This window comes from Apium graveolens, chromosome 2 (genome assembly GCF_009905375.1).
Source record: "Apium graveolens cultivar Ventura chromosome 2, ASM990537v1, whole genome shotgun sequence".
NCBI classification, from domain to species: domain Eukaryota; kingdom Viridiplantae; phylum Streptophyta; class Magnoliopsida; order Apiales; family Apiaceae; genus Apium; species Apium graveolens.
The window spans coordinates 3,267,297-3,287,103 of NC_133648.1; the positions used below are offsets into that span (position 1 = coordinate 3,267,297).

At 36.3% G+C, this 19,807-nt stretch overlaps 2 protein-coding genes and 1 long non-coding RNA gene across 3 annotated transcripts; 1 reads left to right on the top strand and 2 right to left on the bottom strand.

Annotated features, from left to right (window-relative positions):
- Positions 1 to 4,209: 4,209 nt before the first annotated feature.
- On the top strand, positions 4,210 to 5,876 carry LOC141706710 (phospholipase A2-alpha-like). Its single transcript, XM_074509511.1, has 4 exons — positions 4,210 to 4,591; positions 4,937 to 4,979; positions 5,277 to 5,402; positions 5,500 to 5,876. The coding sequence occupies exons 1-4, from the start codon at positions 4,466 to 4,468 to the stop codon at positions 5,673 to 5,675; spliced, it is 471 nt and encodes a 156-aa protein (XP_074365612.1). The 5' UTR covers positions 4,210 to 4,465; the 3' UTR covers positions 5,676 to 5,876.
- Positions 5,877 to 6,860: 984 nt separating this feature from the next.
- Positions 6,861 to 10,210, bottom strand: LOC141706711 (uncharacterized). Its single transcript, XM_074509512.1, has 2 exons — positions 9,978 to 10,210; positions 6,861 to 7,085 (listed from the first exon to the last, which is right to left on the bottom strand). The coding sequence occupies exons 1-2, from the start codon at positions 10,143 to 10,145 to the stop codon at positions 7,038 to 7,040; spliced, it is 216 nt and encodes a 71-aa protein (XP_074365613.1). The 5' UTR covers positions 10,146 to 10,210; the 3' UTR covers positions 6,861 to 7,037.
- Positions 7,449 to 9,967, bottom strand: LOC141706712 (uncharacterized). Its single transcript, XR_012568879.1, has 2 exons — positions 8,604 to 9,967; positions 7,449 to 7,882 (listed from the first exon to the last, which is right to left on the bottom strand). It is a non-coding gene; the product is annotated as an uncharacterized LOC141706712 (long non-coding RNA).
- Positions 10,211 to 19,807: the final 9,597 nt, after the last annotated feature.

The window sequence follows — 19,807 nt, forward strand, 5'->3', positions numbered from 1 at the left end:
TCACACGTATTTTTAATTTATTTATTAGCAGAACAAATATACTTTAGCTTTCTTACAATTTGTGTAAGGTACATTGGATGAATGTAACTTGTAAATCAATGGAGAGAAGGGTCCTAAATTCTTATTAGTATCTTTTGTAATTCTTATAATGTTCGGGCTACGAAACAAAAAAATAAGCATATTATTTTAAACTTGACCTAAATCGAAATTACAGATTGTGTACATATCATAGCCTATGAAAGTACCTTCGTGCAATCATTTGAGATCAGAAAATCACGACATGGCCTGCACAAAAGGGTTCCCAAGTCATCATGTTTGCAACTGCGAATAGCTTCATCTTCACGCCACTTGATAAACTCACTGTCAAATATACTCACAACATTCGAAGAATGTTTTATACATGAACCGATTCATCTATACACTGCCACATCAACATTTGAAGAATGTTTTGAGGAATCTAGCATTTTCCCTTTCATAATCACGTTTTTTTGCCCATAATCAATTAGAGAAATTACGTAATCAAAAAAGTATAACTTGTTTTTATGACTCGATTAATTTTGTATAATAGTCAAGTTCAATCAAAATCAGAAAACCCGTGAACCTTTTTTCTCTATCAGACAATATTTCTATAGTTTATCTATAAACAGATAAGAAATCACTATAATTTTATTATCACTTAAACCCATTCTTGTTAATAACATAACCCCCGAAATTTAGCAGATTAACACCATGACGCAAATGGAAAATTAACTGTTATAGGCCCTGCCCGACTATGGATTATTGCATAAGGTTTAATTTATGATCCTTTTAAACTTTTGAACCAGCAGGCAAGGTGTGGAGACTAATTAGGTGTTACATGGAAGATACTAGCATCTATATGTGCACATGAGACTTTATGAGCCAACTAGTTTAGTCTAAAACATTTGTAAAAACAATAGTTTTGTTTCATAATTTATATTAAAATTTCAATATATACTATGACAAGCATATTTGAAATTGCATAAAAAAATAAAAACAGGGAATTACCAAAACGGGGCGTAAACTATTCATTTGTCTTCTTTCTCACTTTCACTGTTCAATGGAAAAGATTTAGGACAACAAGAGTTTGCAGACTTTAAATTTCTCCTGAACGGGGAAAAACACTGTCAACAAGAATACAATATATAGATATGCATAAAGAAAATCGTTATATCTATGTAACGAACTAACCAGTCCTCCTTTAGCATCATCCAAATCCCTAGCATGAAGTAGCTCAATATTTGCTTCTAAAATAGAGGACAATTTCTTCCCTCTTATTGCAATTTCACTCGGTACAACCTCCACCCCAATAAAAGGATAATTTGTGAATCTAGTCTCCATCAGGACCTGAAATCCATTTTCCTCGAAGTACTTTTCTTTAGAGTGAATTATGAACAACTTCGATGCATTAGAATCATTGCACTTATTTGTGCGCATGAAGACGCGCCACAACTGCCTACATTTGGGTATCCAATTTGTATAAACTTACTCCAGTCACATTTGGGTATCCTAAAGTTGACAAACTTTTCAGAAATTGGTCATTTTTGTTAATTTTGTGTAAAAATAGGCTAAATTTGTCTTTCACTCATGGGCTTGCATGGTCCGGTTTTGTGATACCAATTTTAAAATTGAAATTGTTAAAATCAAAATTATTAGAATTATATTTATGAGAAAAATTTTATGGATATCACATTTTTATCGGAGATCTCGGAGACCACTTATGTTCCGCAATCAAAACACTACGAAATATATTATTTTGTGAATTATGTTTTACGAATATCATTCATTTATTAAAATTGTTGAAAATCATTTAAGTTTAATAAGTATAATGTGTATATTCTGCGATTTGAAATAATGTTCCGCAAACTAAATATATTTCGTATAATAAAACATTTTGTAATGTTTTACATGCAGTGATATTCAAGATTTTAAATAAAATAACGTGAAAGTTGGATCACGAGAGAATGTTGTCATTCTTTCCCGTTCATACAAGAACAACTGTCCTCGTCGAGAGAGGAAGGAGCACCCGCAGGAACAACTTTCGACTATTCAGTAATTTTATTAGTAACTATGTGTTTAAACAATACAGATGACGACAAAGAAAAAATGATCAAAGGTGCAGCACGTCCGTTAAAGAGGGGCTTAAACTTAACAAATCAAGTGACCAATGAAAATTTTGAAGAAAACTGCAGAATAGTAGCTAAAGAGCTTCAGAAGTTGTTCACTTGCAGACCAGATTTAAGGGAAGAAGTGTGAAAGGAGTGGATGGAGTCGAAAGCAAGCTGTATTAATAATGTAAAACTGATGTGAACGTATCCATTATGTACACATGGCAACCAAGGAACTTCCCAAACGTCTGTATCCTCTCCGTTCCCAATTCTTCGCCTACTCCCTTGTCTCACAATTGTTTGCGATTGAAAAATACTGCGCCACAAAGCCCAATCTTTGGGCTTCTTCTTCCTTGTAGGCATTCGGCCCAACAATTGGGTTTAGTAATTTACAACGCTTACAGATGTAGTTTACTCGAACCCGAGATTTTTTTCGCAGGTAACCCGTAGCCGTTACCAGCTACCCCTTTGGGTGCGTGCTGGATAAATCCTACGGTCTCACGCTTTAGCCTGCAAATTACGTGAATCAAGATAAACCGTATTTAAACGACAAACTCTAATTCGGGAGGCATAATCATCTCCTCCCGTGCGGATTCAAACTTGCGATCAAGACAATAGTTATCCTCTCTTTAACCAAATAAGCCAAGCATTGAGCTGGTTAATTAATTTGAACATTTTTACTGATCTTGAAAATAATATAATCAAAATGAACTAAGGCCGTCTTTAAAAGTTCAGAAAGATCTGTTGTTATAAATACATTAATATTAATATTCGGCAGATAGAGAATTGAAAAAGTTAGTTACAATAATTTTCTCAAAATTTTTTAAAATGAGAATATTGATAATGTATTTACTTAACAGTTTCATTCAATAAGCTAAACTCAACCCATAAGTCGAAATAATAAACTTAACTTGTTAGTAAAAATAGCTAATTCAATTCGCTAAATAGTATTCCCTCCGTCCCTTTTAATTGTTTACATTTTTTAGAGAGTGTCTGACACGCATTTTAAGGTGCATATAAAATATAGTTCTGTAAATTTTTTTTACAATTTTGTTTTTTTGAATAAAAATTAAAACATTCAATTTTTATTCAAAAAAAAAAATTATAAAAATAAGTTATATAACTATACTTTTTATACAACTTACAATGCGTGTCGGACACTTATTTTAAAATATAAACAATTGGAATAAATTCCATCTCTGATTTGGAACAGTACACTAGATGAGGCTAAACAAGAAACTGTTATATGTCAACCAGTGGGGCCCCTCATCTAATCTAACATAGTGTAAAAAACGAAGATATTTATGAACCAAACAAACAATTCCTGATATAAAACTGATTAAGACATCAAAACAAGACCCAATATATGTAATGTACATATATATATACCTAATAAAATGGGTGTGATATGACCGACACCAACGAGGACACGTGTCCCATCAAACTAAAAATTAATAATTTTTATTAAAAATTTAAGGTATAAATATATATATATATATATATTATAAATACCTTCACCAAAAAAGTTTAAGTTAAAGTGCTATTATAATATTAGTAAATCTTTCATTTATCATAAATTACAGATTTAATAATTGAAATACTAATTTTCAACATTTAAATATAAAAAAATCGAAAAATTTAGTAAAAATGACAAAAAAATTGAATTTGCATGCGTAACATTTATACCCCAAAGATCGGGCTCTGAATACGCCACTCGATATAACGGATGGACCAGGGGCGGATCTAGAATTATATTTTATGGGGACACCAAATATATTTTGGAATGACACTCTTATAATTTTGAATTTTATGGGAGTAATTTCATATATTTTCAAAAAATTTAATGATGAAAAACTATAAAATTTGATTTTAAGGGATACACGTGTCTCTCGATGTCTCTTATAAGATCCGCCCCGGATGGACCCAAATAAATATCCAGCCTAGCCTTGGGCCTAGGGAGGGTAAGAACTAAGGAGTGTGAGAACTGAAAGCAGAAAAAAGAAAAATACAAATTTGTCACGGGAACGTTACATGACAAAACCCACTCTACAACTTGCAAATTAATGCAGCAGTAGCACATTATAATCCCCCCCCCCCCTTTTTCTTCTTTCCCAGTGCCGCCTCAGCTGATTGTTACATGCGTTTTTCTATACATTGCCTACTCGTTTTCCTAACCCACCAAGTTATGTTTTCTACAGCTAGACACCTCTCTATATAAACACTTAGACGCGGTGTAGTATGATATGCTGCAACAATCGTTTTCTGTCAACCCGACTTACTAGTTTTTAAGCAAAACATAGCTTCTGTTTTGCAGCATCATTGTTATTTCATTCCATTTCATGGCACCTTGTAAATCACCATGCTTTTACTTTCTCCGCGCCCTGCTAATGTTTTTGCTCAGTTTCAATGTTGCTCAAGTTCACACCCTTAACCTCGGCCTTCATGCTAACGTCGGTCTCTCTCTGGTAATTAACTCTCCTTGCTCCTCCTTTCATACCCCTTCTCTATTCCTCCCTGCAAGTATGTTCATGTGTGCATTGGCGGAACCAAGGGGCTACTGTAATATCCCACATCGATAAGAATAAGAGTATTTGAGACTTTTATAAATACAAGTCAAGTCAAACTAATGTGTACCAAATCGTTATCTTTCTTGAACATCGGTTGTGGGTAGCCTATTCCATAATTTAGCTGCATACTATATTACTAACCCCGACTTTCTTTCAGAATCTTGATTCCGCTACTTTATATGTCTGATATGTACAGAATCTTGATTCCGCCACTTTATATGTCTGATGTATGTACTTTTGCAGGGTAAACAATGCAGTAAAACTTGTGAATCAACCTTCTGCAGTGGTATGTACTTTGTTTTCATTTCCAGTTGTGTGATTGTGTGTGAATATGAAGTGCAAATGTGTGTGTCTGAAATCAATAATTGGTAAAGATTATAGAAGTGCTAAAACTGAGATTAGCACAAAGAAAGGTTGTCATACACAAGGTCAACAAGTACTGACAAACACTGATCAACTTACTTAGATATATTAATCTTATCTCCTAACACACATTATTTTTATCAAAACGTGTGAGTGTGTGTGGAGTCTGATAATATTGTAGTTTGTGAAGTCTGATAAAATTGCACTAGTATTATTGTAGTGGCCCCATTACTAAGATATGGCAAGTACTGTGGGCTTCTATATGGGGGATGTCCTGGAGAGAAGCCATGTGATGGACTTGATGCCTGTTGTATGAACCATGATGCCTGCATTCTATCTAAACAGAGTATGTGTTCTTCGATAAAAAAATCTAATTTTGGTCTCGTGAATAATCATAATCATAAACTAACTACGACTATGAAATGGTAATGCTTGATGTGCAGATGATTATCTAAACGAGGAGTGCAATCAGAACTTACTCAACTGCGTAGGGAACTTCAAGAAAGCTAAAGGCAAATCATTTCCGGGGAATACCTGCAAAACAGAAGAAGTAATCAAAGTCATTACTGTTAGTATGGATGCTGCACTGCTTGCTGCAGGACGCCTTCCTAAACCTTAATCATTCTGTATAAATGGAAACGTATTCGTTTAGCTCGATCTGTGTTAGTATAATGTTGTTACAGAGATCAATACAAAGCTCAATGATCAGTCTTTGTGACACAGGAAAAGGGATGATATCATCTGGTATTGCATGTATGGTTTCTTTTCTACAGGCAAATCCATAATTGCAAAACAAATTGAAGGAAAAAGAGTTCTTTCAGTTTGTTGCTCTTATATAATCTGCATATGTAGTTCCTGTGTTATCTTAGTTTGTTCTTGTTCATTTACCTCAAGTGGAGGATCTATCTGTGTCAGATCATACGAGAACTCGTAAATTTAACCAAAGTAACAGGGATAAGGAGCACAATTGCTCAATTTCTCCAGAAATATGATGAGCAAAGGCTCAAGCTGCGACAACTCAAGTGGTTTAATATAATTTTGTAGAGGAGATAACATTGTTGGGGACCTGACCTTGAGGTGCAGTGTCTTTGAAGTCTTGAAGAAGGAAAGATATTTTTGTACTTGGTAACCCGAATGAAAAAGACAAATGAAAGTTAACATGGAATCCTTTGCCAGAAGGGAAAAAAACCTAATCACTTTCTTGATTCCTGAGTATCACAACTGGATTGCTACTAATATTTATCATATGAAAAAGAAACTTGATTGTTAATAAATATCTTTATCGGCATCTCTAAAAGTGTAATGTAATGTATAGGCAACACATTATTCTCAATTGAACCTGCTAATAGCTACTGAACCTTAACACATTTTTTTGCATATCAGAAGCAAGGTATATCATAATTCTAACATACTACTGTACCAAGGAGAAAGAATCGAATACAAGTATTGTAGGGGTACAAAGGCCATCTGGCTCGAAGAGATCTCAGGCACTCGCACTATTAAAACAAACTCCATAGAGAACATGACTTTGTTATCTCTTGCCATCTCACCTACTGCCTAGACAACATGATTCGAGCGGTTTATTTTCTTTTGATTAATTGCAAAATGTTTAACGAGTAAAATGAAAATTACTACTTTTCACATTGCCCGTCAAACAGTTGCAGCATCAATTCAAGCTGAAACAGTGCTTGAAGTATCAATCCTATAAAAGCATTACAAGGTTAAACAATATATAACAAGCACCACAGGGCTCTGGCGAGTACTTATGGAAGGAAAGTTCATACTATCTTCCACCAAAACAAAATTGATGTCAAAAAGTAAAAACTAGATCATAAATTCACAATCAACAATCAAATTATAAATGACATCCAACATAAGTGCGAAGGTGGACAAGCCTCAAGTAAGAGATAAACATGTTTGTTGGTCAGGGAGAAAGCCTGTTTAAATGTGCCAACAATTATTGAATAAAAGTACATTACACTCAAATGAACTTCCTGTAGGGCCTCCCTGCATCCTCGTCTTGCATATGCTGTAACAATGAAATGCTAGAATGTCAATACCAAGTTGCATAAAAAGGATTTTAATGTCACACTTTAACCAAATTAAAAACTTCATCAAGTTAATCTCGAGAAGATAAAAGTGCTCTACCGATATGTTTACAAATATTGATTAAGCAATAAGGTGCCCTGTAACATTGATATTCCTACTGTAGGGTTTAGATGTCTGAGCAGAAATTATAAAACATCATGTGAATTGTTCTCAGGTTGAAATAATAGCAGAAAATGTACTGGTTAGTTTCAGACACTTAGTTACATCAAAGTGGGCAAAAACTAACTGTGTCAACAGAAAAAAAAAAACAAATGTCTCACATATAATGCTCATAGTACTTACGTGGACACTCCCAGTAAGGTAAATGAACAAGTATTATTCCAGAATGTCAATTTGGAAATTCAACATAGGTACAACTAAAAAGATGCACTAACACACAAACTGGTAAAAGACATTGTTATTGGAAATGTAATGCATAGAACACTCTCATTAAAGTGATTTTGAGTGCCAACTATAAAACCAGCAATTGACCACGAAGTGGGCATCCGTAATGATTCAATCGTCAAAGACCTCAGCAAATATGAACTGAAGAGTGATTTCTAAATTGGGGTGCAGCATAGGAAATTACAGTTTCACAAAAGTAGGCACATTACATGCTATTATGTACCAAAAAATCCCTTTAAAGCTGAGGCCGGTTCATTATCTTTAATTTCTCTATTCAAGTCCATATTAAAGAATATCAGTAAGAAAGACTAGAATATGGCTCATGCAAAGAACCTGGAAAGCAGGGGTGCGGCACTACCCCCGCGTACTGCGCACTAGATACGTTCCGGTGCGGGGGTGCGCGGGGGTGCGGCTGCATACGTACGGGGTGCGCCACCCGGCGTGTCCCCATATTTAACTGACTCGATTCGTTGGGGGTGCGGGAAGGGGGTGCGGGAAGGGCAGAGACCGTAATTTTTTTTGTTGACTTTCACTTACCGGAGCCTAATCTGAGGTTTGAGATGAGAGAGAAGTTTGAGAGGAGAGATGATTGAGCTCTAACGTCGCCGTCCCTTCACCGTTGAGTCTGTTCTCTTCATCTCCTACTTGAATTCCGAGTCAATTGGTTTGGGGTAGTCTGTGTGTATCGTGTATGTATAGATGGGCTGGGCTTTTTGTTGTTTTGAGTGTTTGAAACTTAAACCCACTTGGTCTGGTAGTGTAATTGGTAGTGTAATTGACTGCTACTTATTCTTATTTATCAATTGTTATATGTGCTGAGTATTGGTTAGTTTTATGAAAAGTTTACAAATTTATATTTATTTTTATTTAAAATGCAATTTCAATTATATGATATATAATTATAAAATATAATATTAGATAAAAATATATTTTAATATTTTAATATTTGTCGTATCCCCCCGCACTCGAATCCCCATATTTTTAAATTTGCCGAATTCCTGTATCCCCGCACCGCGCATCCCCGCACCCGAACTCATGCTTCCTAGCAAAGAACTCTACGTGTAATCTCTGTATAACGTATAAGGCAACCACCCGACAGCTATACTAAGCATTATGTACTACAAACTATATCGAAATACAGATGCATCCCCTTGTCCACTCACATCCCCTTGGTGAAGTTTAGAGCTTCACCTAAGGTAGTTTAATCTTTTTAAGATTACCCGTGTCAACAAAGAAAAAGAACAGCAAATGTCTCAAATATAATGCTCATAGTTCTTTAAGTGGACATTCCACATAAGGTAAATGAGCAAGTATTTAGTCCCGAATGTCAATGTGAAATTTCAACATAGGTACAACAACAAAGATGCTCTAAGAAAGAGACTGGTAAAAGACATTATTATTGGAAATGTAATGCACAGAACACTCTCATTAAAGGAATTCTGAGTGCCAACTCTTACTACCAGTAATTGACCATAACGAGGGCATCCGTAATGATTCAATCGTCAAAGACCACAGCAAATATGAACTGAAAAGTGGTTTCTAAATGGGGGTGAGGCATACGAAATTATAGTTTCACAAAAGTAGGCACAAGGACTTGCTATTAGGTACAAGAACATTCCTTTAAAACTGAGGCTGGTTTATTTTCTTTTTCTCTATTCAAATTCATATTAAAGAATAACAGTAAGAAAGACTAGAAAAGAATTCTATGTGGAATTAGTAGTGCTACTGTGCTAGGCAGCAGTGTTTAGTATCAAATTTACTAAAGAGCTGTTGAGCCCTAGTATATTATTTAGATTAAACTACCGTAGGTGAAGCTCAAGCATTTAAAATGTTTATAACTTGGAAGGGGGGTGGTATCTATATTGATGTAAACTAGTCTGTAGGCAAAAAATTGAGGTAGAAAGGGATAAATGCGACACTTAGTAATCTGTATCCTTAACTCCTACTACCAATTGGCAAACCATTGGAACAATTAGACCAAACAATGAAACTGAAAATCATAATTAAATAAAAAATTAAGAAATTGGAAATCTCTAGAATAATAAAAAATTAGGAGGGTGAAAGAGGCAGAAAAGCTTAATCGAATTTGTAAAAGGGTGAAATAGTAAGGGTATTGAAAGTAAACAAGTATACAAGGTAGAAATGCATCAGATTCATGGAGGAGACCCCAATTAAAGTAGGTCAACATAAGAAATGTTGATCTAATTATAGCCAAATAAGAGAGAGAGGGAGAGGGAGAGAGAGGGAGAGAGAGCGGGGGGGAGAGGGGGAGAGAGAGAGAGAGAGAGAGGGAGGGAGAGAGGGGGGAGAGAGAGAGGGAGAGGGAGAGGGAGAGAGAGAGAGAAAGAGAGAGAGAGAGAGAGAGAGAGAGAGAGAGAGAGAGAGAGAGAGAGAGAGAGAGAGAGAGAGAGAGAGAGAGAGAGATTACAAATTCTTTGACGATGCCCTTGTAGACAAGGACAGGGAGGGCGATGCCGAAGATACCAACGAGAGCAAAGTTACGGCGAGTCCAGCGGAAATTATGCTCCAAATTCTCACGAGCAGAACCCCATTCTTCAATCCATTTGTTCTTGTTTGCTTCCATTCCTCCTCCCATTTTCACTACTCCCCGATTCAAACTCACTTGTGACGAAGATTTTTGCTTGCCTGGGCTCCTCTCAGTTCTAAATAGCTTGTCTACTACTCTAAACAGGGTCACAGTCGGGTCGGGTCGTAAGTTTGACACAAATTCGATCCGGAAAAATATTAACTCATAAAATTTTGACACTAAATTAATATGTTTTATTTGACTCGTCTCGCAAATTTATTTATTCTACGAATATGTTATTTATTAATAATATAGTATTTGAATTATTTAAAAAATTAATTAAAATTATAACTGACAAACCATTACACTTAATTATATTTTTAGATTTTATAGCATTTTGTCAAACATATTAGTCAATTGTGGGGACTGATTTAGTGCAATTTTGTAAAAATTTCTTTTTTAGTGGACCATTTCCATTAGTTGTTAATCGTACGTTAATTTATTAACATTCAAAGGCCAAAAATCTGTAACATATGACAAAGTGAGTTGAGACGAACTCTCCTTTGTAATATTGTTATGCATGTGATGTCTACAGTAACGACTAATATGTTGAAATCATGTTTGAACGCAATTATTTCGGACAAGCAAAGCGTCTTTTTTACGGTCGATTAGTAACACATAACGCACTTATTGCATATGAAATAAATCACTACATACTATGAAAAATTCAAGAAAAACAGAGTATTGTTAAACCGAAAATCGATGTCTCTAAGATCTATGAGAGACTTTAATGGAGTTTTAATTGAAAATATGCTTCTGAAATTTGGTTTTCATCAATAGTAGGTTTTGAGAGTAATAGCATGTGTCCAAACTGTGTCGTATAGTTTTGTACAAAATGGAGAGGTGTTTGGAATGTCATGCCACAGTGAGGGATCCGTCAATGATATCTAATATCTTTATATATATATTGTTATTTCTAGAGAACTAACAATGAGATTTACAGAAGGGGGGTTGAATGTAAATCTCAAAACTTTTTCAAGTTTTGAGCAGTTTATAAAGACTGTGTGTTCAAGATGAACAAGTGTGTGAATTGCTTTAAGCTGATACAGACAGATATATATTCAAACACAAATGTAAAGAACACAATAAACCTTTAAAAACTTTTCTGGTGGATTTGTTGTTCCACCAGAGATGGTATTTCAGAAATTCTGTGATCTAAGAATTTGATCACAGCTGCATCCCTAGTACAAACTAGATAATTTTTCTCTCAAGATTTTTCTAAACAGCTCTAGAAAAATTCTTATCTAATTACTAGCTACTACTTGGTTTATATATTACCAAGTTTACAAGTGAAGACAAGGATATAATAAAATAATAAAGTAAGATCTCCACTTGTTTCTTCTCCAGTTCACTCCAGTACTTTGTTGACTTAATGTCTCTTTATACTAGAGTAGAACGGCTGCTTTTTCTGATGTTCCTGAAATTAGGCTGCCACATTTCAGTTATCTCTGTTCACCCACGTGCCTCTGTTTGTAGGTACAACTACCACTTATCAACGGTTAATCAACAGAACATCCGTTGAAGCTTTCATCCGTTGATGCACTCATCCGTTGAAGGATGTTATCCGTTGAAGCTTAGCTTCTCATCCGTTGAAGGTCTTTAAGTCATCCGTTGATACCACTTCATTTATACAAAATTACAAGGCATGAAATATTTACAATTGGCCTTCCTATCTGCATATCTTCTAGTAGTCAACATGACTCATAGTTTCTCTCAACTTCTAAGAATTACATCTTAAATACAGAGACTGAAATATGCTACAACACTAGACTTATTTCTAAGTAAAGCTACACCATCAACGGATAGCCAAAGTGGTCTTATCCGTTGAGGCTACAGACACTGAATTTCTACTTAAGTGTTTTATTAAACATATCATCAAACTAATGCACATATATTCCTAACAATCTCCCCCTATTTATGTCTATAAGAATTGTAGGCATAAATTCAGGGTTAACTTGATGATAACAAAACACTTAACAGATATATGAATTGAAACTAAGTAGAAATTTGAAAATGCTGCAAAAATGTATGTACTAGGAGGAAATTGAAGATTTACAGTATTTCCAAGGATACTCCTTTAGCCTGAGCAAATCATCTTTTTCTTCTTTGTTCCCTGGTTTTCTTTCCTAGCCCTTTGTCATTTTCCTCAATTTGGAGTTGGAGTTGTCTGAAGAATTCAGCTTCATCTTCAACACTGATATCCAACTTAGATTGCATTTCCTTGAGAGTTTCATTGCTGGCAATCTTGAGTTGGTCTTCAAGTCTGAAAAATCTTCTGACTCCTTTATCATCTCTAAATTCCATCAACCAATGAGGTGATTTGTGAATTGTAATTCCCCTTTCTTGAATGAGTAAAGTCCTGGGTAAAGCATTGGGCTCCCTCCAAGTTTTCCTTATATTGGCAATCTTGTTGAGAATTTCAGTCTTGGCAGTTCTGGTAAAGCCAGAATCCTTTTGTATAGCTGAAAAGACTCTAATCAAGGTAGAGTAGCCTTCATTCAGAATCCTGTGCAGAGGCCATGTTCTTTCCCCAGCTCCTTTGTATCTGAACACTAATCTCTCTGGTAGCTGTCTGTAAGCAGCTATTCCTCTTACATCCTCCAGCTCATCCAGATAGAGTTCAATGTCTGAAATTTCTTTTATGTCACAGATGTGAACATAATCATCTTTAGAAATGGATGGCTTAGGCTTAGGCTTTTGTTTTTGAGTGAATTTCTTAGAGGTTATGGGAGGTGTAGATTTGGGTTTTCTTTTCTGTTTCTTTGGTAGTGGAAGAGTGGTTAGAAAGGTAGGCAATTTGATGGTGTCCCAATCAATAGGTTCCTCTTTTGGAATGATTGGTTCACCATGGATGTTTATAGTGGGATTAGCAACAAGAGGTTCAGGTATGGAAGGTAGTGGTTTAGATATAGATTTGGTTACTTCAGTATTATCTTCACTCCTTCTATGTGCCTTGGCCTTTCTTCTGTTTCCCTTCTGCCATTCCTCTCTTTCTTCCATACTCTCACCAAATATACTCCCAAAAACCTCATCTAGGTTTACAATCTTGTCTTCACCCCTGACTTCAATTCCTTTCTCTTCTTCAACTTGACTTGACTTTAGCTGTTGTTCAAGCTTTGCTTGTGCTCTTTTGTCAGCCTTTAGTTGCTTGACTTCTTCCTTCTTGGCTATTGAGAATTTGGGATGTCCTTGCATCACACATATGCTCTTTCCCTCTCTAGAGATAATAGCCCTATTTCTCCTTACAGCCTCATCCATGGTCTCTTTGAGATAAGCAATACTCCTACCTAAAAGCTTGTTCTCATCAGCTTTTGGAGGAGGAAAGTCCACTTCTTTTAAAGGATTCTTTGTAGAGTCCTTATTGGATCTTTTATTGGGCTTGAGAATTATAGCTTGTAGTTCTTTGGAAGAAGCTTCTCCATCCTTATGTCTCCCTACTGGCTTGAGCTCCATGTTGATTGGTTCAATATTTGTGCTATATTTCACAGATGTTGATTTATCTTGTGTAGAGCCAAACAACAGTTGCAACCTTTCATCAATTCTCCTCCTTTGCTCTTTCACTCGAATTTCAGCTGCTGCTAGCTGAATCAAATCAATTCCATCAGGCTTTTCTTTGATTTGAATGATTGGAGAAGTAGTGATGGCAGGAACTAGCACTTTAGATATTTTGATTTTTGTAGATGGCTCTCCTTCCCCTTCCCTTTTACTCTCCCCCTTTTTGTTATCATCAAGGAGAGGGGTCAAGCCTTGTGCTTTTGCCAGCTGCATTAGGAGACTGGTTTGAGATTGTTGGTTGTGAAGAATGGTGGCCACAGAATCTTCAATAACTTGAACTCTGTCTTCCAACTTGGCCAGCCTTTTCTCAGTAACTGATTCCTTTTTCAATCTCAAAACCAAGTCCTGCAATGTACCATAGGGCATGACTGAATCCAATTTTTCAGAACTGTAGGATTTCAAGTCAGCAATATCCTTCCTGAGATCATCCATACTCAGATTCTGCTTTACTTGCTGTAACTTCATGAGATGCAGTGAGTCCAGGTGAGCTTGAAGGATAGCCTTGATACTTGCATGTGAAGTGTTCTAAATGGCCTGTTGAATAGTGTTGATTTGTTTGACTAAGGAGACATTGAATTCCCCTGATCTATACTCCTTTGTCAAAGCCCATTCAGGTAGATTTGGAATTGAACTAGGGCCTTCATCTCCCCCTAAGTTCATGCTTCCATCAAAAGAAACAGAGTCATCATCATCAGAATTTACTCCAAATTCCTCAGATGGCTCACCAGCTGTAGAAGGCATCTTGTTAATAGCAGCTTTATCCCTTTGAAGAGATTCTGTTGTGTGTACTAGATGTAGTGTCTTTTTTGCCTCCTCATTGCCCTGAGCAGCCAACATTTGATAGGCTGACACAGGATGAGTAAAAGTGTCAGCATCCAAGGAAATGTTATCAATTACAGCTTTGTAATGTTGCTGAAATTGTCTTTCCTTTTCAGCATCATCCACAATCATTGACTCACTAGCAATGGCTGGTTCCACCCTTATATCTACTGTACCTGCCTTTCTCTCTTTTTCTCTATTTTCTTGCATCAGGGGCTCCCCCTGGCTCACACAACTCACTCCCTCACCTTCACCTACTAAGGTGGTACTCCTCTCACTTACTTTTGCCATGCTGGAAGAAATAGCATGCATTTTTGAGCTCTCAATCTCTCCTTTTGCCTGGGAGCAACCCAGCCTCTCACTCAAATTTTCACTCCCTTCCCTCAATCCTAAGAGTGATTGCACAGTATTCATGTCTTCTACACTTGGAATTGATTCAGTTATGTGTGGAGAGACTATCAACGGATGTGGAATATCCGTTGAAGGTGAAACTGATGTTATCAACGGATAACTGCTGTTAAGCTTATCCGTTGAAGAGCAACCACTTGTCAACGGATGAGTGATATCCGTTGAAGAAGGAAAAGAAGTTGAAATTGAAAGTGATATAACTGTTGAATCTGTGTAGATTGATTTGAGATGTGGTGACACAGATCCTTCAATTATATCTGAAAGAATTTGCGGGTGATCCAACAAATCATCTAAGAGATGATGATCACCTGTATTTGAGTGGGGCTCCTCCCTGAGTTGTAAAGAGGGAGAATCAGGAATTGATGGGAATAACATATCCACATCCAGAGATGGTGATGAAGTGTTTGGTGATTGATGTGTGATTATTGTGAGAGAATGGGGCTGTGATTCCACATTTATTGGAGCCACATCAAACTGAGTTTGAGAAGGCATAGATACAGATGGATGTATCTGTGCAGTGTGTGCAGCACCCTGTGTAGAAGATTGGGTTCTAGCCTTCTTTCTTATAATAAAAGCTTTTGTTGGTGAGTGTTTGGCTTCAGTGTCCCTCCCTCGTTTGTTCTGTGTTCCTGGTTGGGAACTATTTTCAATAGTAACATCCTTTTGGGAGGATGCAACTAGGGATGTGCTAGATACCTTTTCAACCACCACATCTTTTTGAGAAACTGTGGCTTGGCTAGCTTGGGAAGCACTTAACTCTCCTTCCTTATCCTGGGGGTTTCTTTGATGTTCACCCCTCCCCTCACCACTCACACCCTGTTCACTCCCCTCAGGGTTAATGGTTGGTGTTACAACTGTTGTCTTTTGAGAAACAACAGAGGTGGTTTTCTTTGTCTTTGATTTTGAAAGTTTAGTTTTGGTGACCTTGGTAGAAATCTGTTGGGGCATTGTCACAGATTTCATGGCCACACTAGAAGATAAAGAAATAGAGGGGTTGGAAGAAGTAGGAGTTATAGAAGCAATTACCTCACCTACCTGAGGTGCATTCATGATTGGTAAATATACCAATGGCACACTGCTGTTGAGATCCATTCTCAATAAATCTGCAAGAACTCTTTTCTCTTGTGCCCAGCACTTGAGTTTATTATTCTCATTGATTATGACCAAACCTTCAGCAACATGGTTAGCCAATAACATAAAGAATCTAGCATAATAGATGTTATTAGGTCTATTAGCTTTGTTACCTAATCTAGTACCCAATTCTAGCATCACATAGTTGTTAAGGTTAAAATACCTATCAGAAACAAGCATATAGAGCATATTAACAAGAGATGAAGTTATGGCATCAAAATTACTAATTTTCCCAGAGAAAACCTTTATAAAGGCATCCCCAAGAAAACTCCATTCTTTCCTAAGGCCTTTTCTTCTAATACTCCCTAAACTAGCAGAGTTAAGAGAATAACCTATGGAATCTAACATGCTGGATACATCATTATCAGTGTGTGGTGTCATGGCATTGTTCTCAGGTAATTTAAAACATGCTTGTAAATCATCACAGTTAATACAGTGATTTTTACCTTTGAGAGTGAAGGAGATAGTCATATCTATGGAGTTGAACTCAGCAGTTGTCCAAATCTCCTCAACTACTTCACAGTAAATCGTTGGGGCTTCCAGCATTGCATAGCTAAGTTTACAGTTTTTGATGAAGTCCATCATTTTGTGATAGTCTGAATGGGCTTCATTCTTTTCTACCAAAGCTATGAAATTGTTCTTCTCATAGATGAACCCAGATTGAGACATAATTTTCACGACTGGTGCCATTGTTGTGAGTAGAAATTGCAGAGAATAACTTGAAGGTTTTGCAGAGAGAAAATGGTAAATGCTTGAAATTTTAAGAAAGCGTAAAGTAAAAATGAAAAATCAGAAGGGCTTATATGCTTTCAAAAAAAAAAAAAAATTAGTAAAAGATTAATCAATAAGTATATGTTAGTGAATTTCAGCCGTTTAAGAATAAACTGTAAGTATTCTAACAACTACCTTTAAAACCAATACATACAGATGTATGTATGAGTATCAACGGTTAAGAAAATAGAATCAACGGCTGTGAAACACCTGAATCGACTGATGTGACATTTCAACGGATAAGGCAAATTGTCATCCGTTGAAAGGTACTTCAGTTTTATCCGTTGACGGATAAAAATTCCAGAAATGTATTTGTCTTTCAACGGATAATGAATATCCGTTGATAGAGCAATTTTGACTTTCAACGGATAGGAAACATCCGTTGATGGTATAAACTTTGTTAAAAGTCAAATTTGTTCTAGCAACTAATATATTTCAGGCTTCAATTCAAATTGCAATAAGGACATGAATTTTAAGAGTAATTAAGCATACCTAGCTCACTTACTAATCTTGTGAATGTTGATTCATCAAGTGGCTTGGTAAATATGTCTGCAATTTGTTGTTCACTTGGAACAAAATGTAGTTCCACTGTACCATTCATGACATGCTCCCTAATGAAGTGGTACTTGATATCAATGTGCTTGGTTCTTGAGTGCTGTACATGATTCTCTGTTATGGCTATGGCACTTGTGTTGTCACAAAAGATAGGAATTCTATCAACATGAAGTCCATAGTCAAGGAGTTGATTTCTCATCCATAACACTTGAGAGCAGCAACTTCCAGCAGCAATGTATTCAGCCTCAGCTGTAGAAGTAGAGACTGAATTTTGCTTTTTGCTAAACCATGATACAAGCTTGTTTCCCAGGAATTGGCAGGAGCCTGTTGTACTTTTCCTGTCTATTTTGCAACCTGCATAGTCTGCATCTGAATAACCAATTAGATCAAAGCCAGATTCTCTAGGATACCAAATACCTAAATTTGGTGTACCCTTGAGATATCTGAAAATCCTTTTGATAGCTATTAAGTGAGACTCCCTAGGATCAGCTTGAAATCTAGCACACAGACATGTAGCAAACATTATATCTGGTCTGCTAGCAGTTAAATATAAAAGTGAACCAACCATGCCTCTATAACTTGTAATGTCCACAGACCTTTCAGTCTTATTTAATTCAAGTTTGGTGGCAGTGGCCATGGGAGTTTTTGCAGATGAACATTCCATTAAGTCAAACTTCTTTAAAAGATCATGAATATATTTAGTTTGACTAATGAAAATTCCATTACTAACTTGTTTAATTTGTAAACCAAGAAAATAGGTTAGTTCTCCCATAAGGCTCATTTCATAATTACTTTGCATTAGCTTAGCAAACTTTTTACAAAGTTTATCATCTTTAGAACCAAATATTATGTCGTCTACATAAATTTGAACAAGTATACTAGAGCCATTAACATTCCTAAAGAAGAGAGTTTTATCAACAGTACCTCTAGTGAAGTGATTCTCCAAAAGAAATTTTGATAAGGTTTCATACCAGGCTCTAGGTGCTTGCTTCAGTCCATAGAGTGCTTTCAACAGATAATATACATAGTCTGGAAAATTTGGATCTTCAAATCCTGGAGGTTGACTTACATAGACTTCTTCCTCTAATTTCCCATTTAGAAATGCACTCTTGACATCCATTTGATAGACTTTGAAATTGGCATGAGCTGCATAGGCTAGAAAAATTCTGATGGCTTCAAGTCTTGCAACAGGAGCATATGTCTCATCAAAATCTATTCCCTCTTGCTGAGAATAGCCTTTAGCAACCAATCTGGCTTTATTCCTTATGATAATGCCATTTTTATCCATCTTGTTTCTGAATACCCATTTTGTGTCAATAGGACTCTTGTTCTTTGGTTTGGGTACCAGCTTCCAAACTTGGTTTCTCTCAAATTGGTTTAGCTCTTCCTGCATAGCTAATATCCAATCTGGATCCAATAAGGCTTCTTCCACTTTCTTAGGTTCCTCCTGAGATAGAAAACTACTATACAGACATTCATCTTGAGTAGCTCTTCTTGTTTGCACTTTAGATGATGCATCACCAATGATCAGTTCAAAGGGATGATTCTTGGTCCATTTCCTTTGAAGTGGAAGATGTGCTCTAGATGAGGTGGCCTCAGTATTGTCATGATGTGAGATAGAGTGTTGACTAGTTGAAACTCCCCCTGAGTTGTTGGTCCTTTGCAGGGAACTTGGAGTTCTATCAACTGATGATGTAAATCGATTATCCGTTGATAAACTATGATCAACGGATGCTTCATTTAGTACTTCAACGGATGATACACCATGTCTTTCAACGGATACTGCATTGCCTCTATCAACGGATGCAGAATTCTGACTTTCAACGGATGCAGTATTTTGTGCATTATCTAAGGGCATGTTTTGAATTCCTTTTGAAGTGTTATCTCCATCAGTCTCCTCTTCACTATCATCACAATATATCTCAATGTTGTCAAATCTGAGTCTCTCATATTGTCCCTCATCTGTTAGTCCATCAATCTTTTTATCATCAAACACAACATGCACAGATTCCATAACAATGTTGGTTCTTAGATTGTAGACCCTATAAGATTTTCCAGCTGAATAACCAACAAATATCCCTTCATCAGCCTTTGCATCAAACTTCCCTTTATGGTCAGATTGATTCCTTAGTATAAAGCATTTACATCAAAAGACATGAAGAAAGTTTAGAGTTGGTTTTCTTCTCTTGAACAACTGATAAGGAGTCATGCCTTTAGCTTGATTGATCAAAGAGATATTTTGAGTGAAACAGGCACAATTAACAGCTTCAGCCCAGAAATATGTTGGTAACTTTGATTCTTCAAGCATTGTTCTGGCAGCCTCAATTAAAGATCTGTTCTTTCTTTCAACTACCCCATTTTGCTGAGGTGTTCTTGGAGCTGAGAACTCATGCATGATTCCATTTTCTTCACAGAACAGCCTCATTGATAAA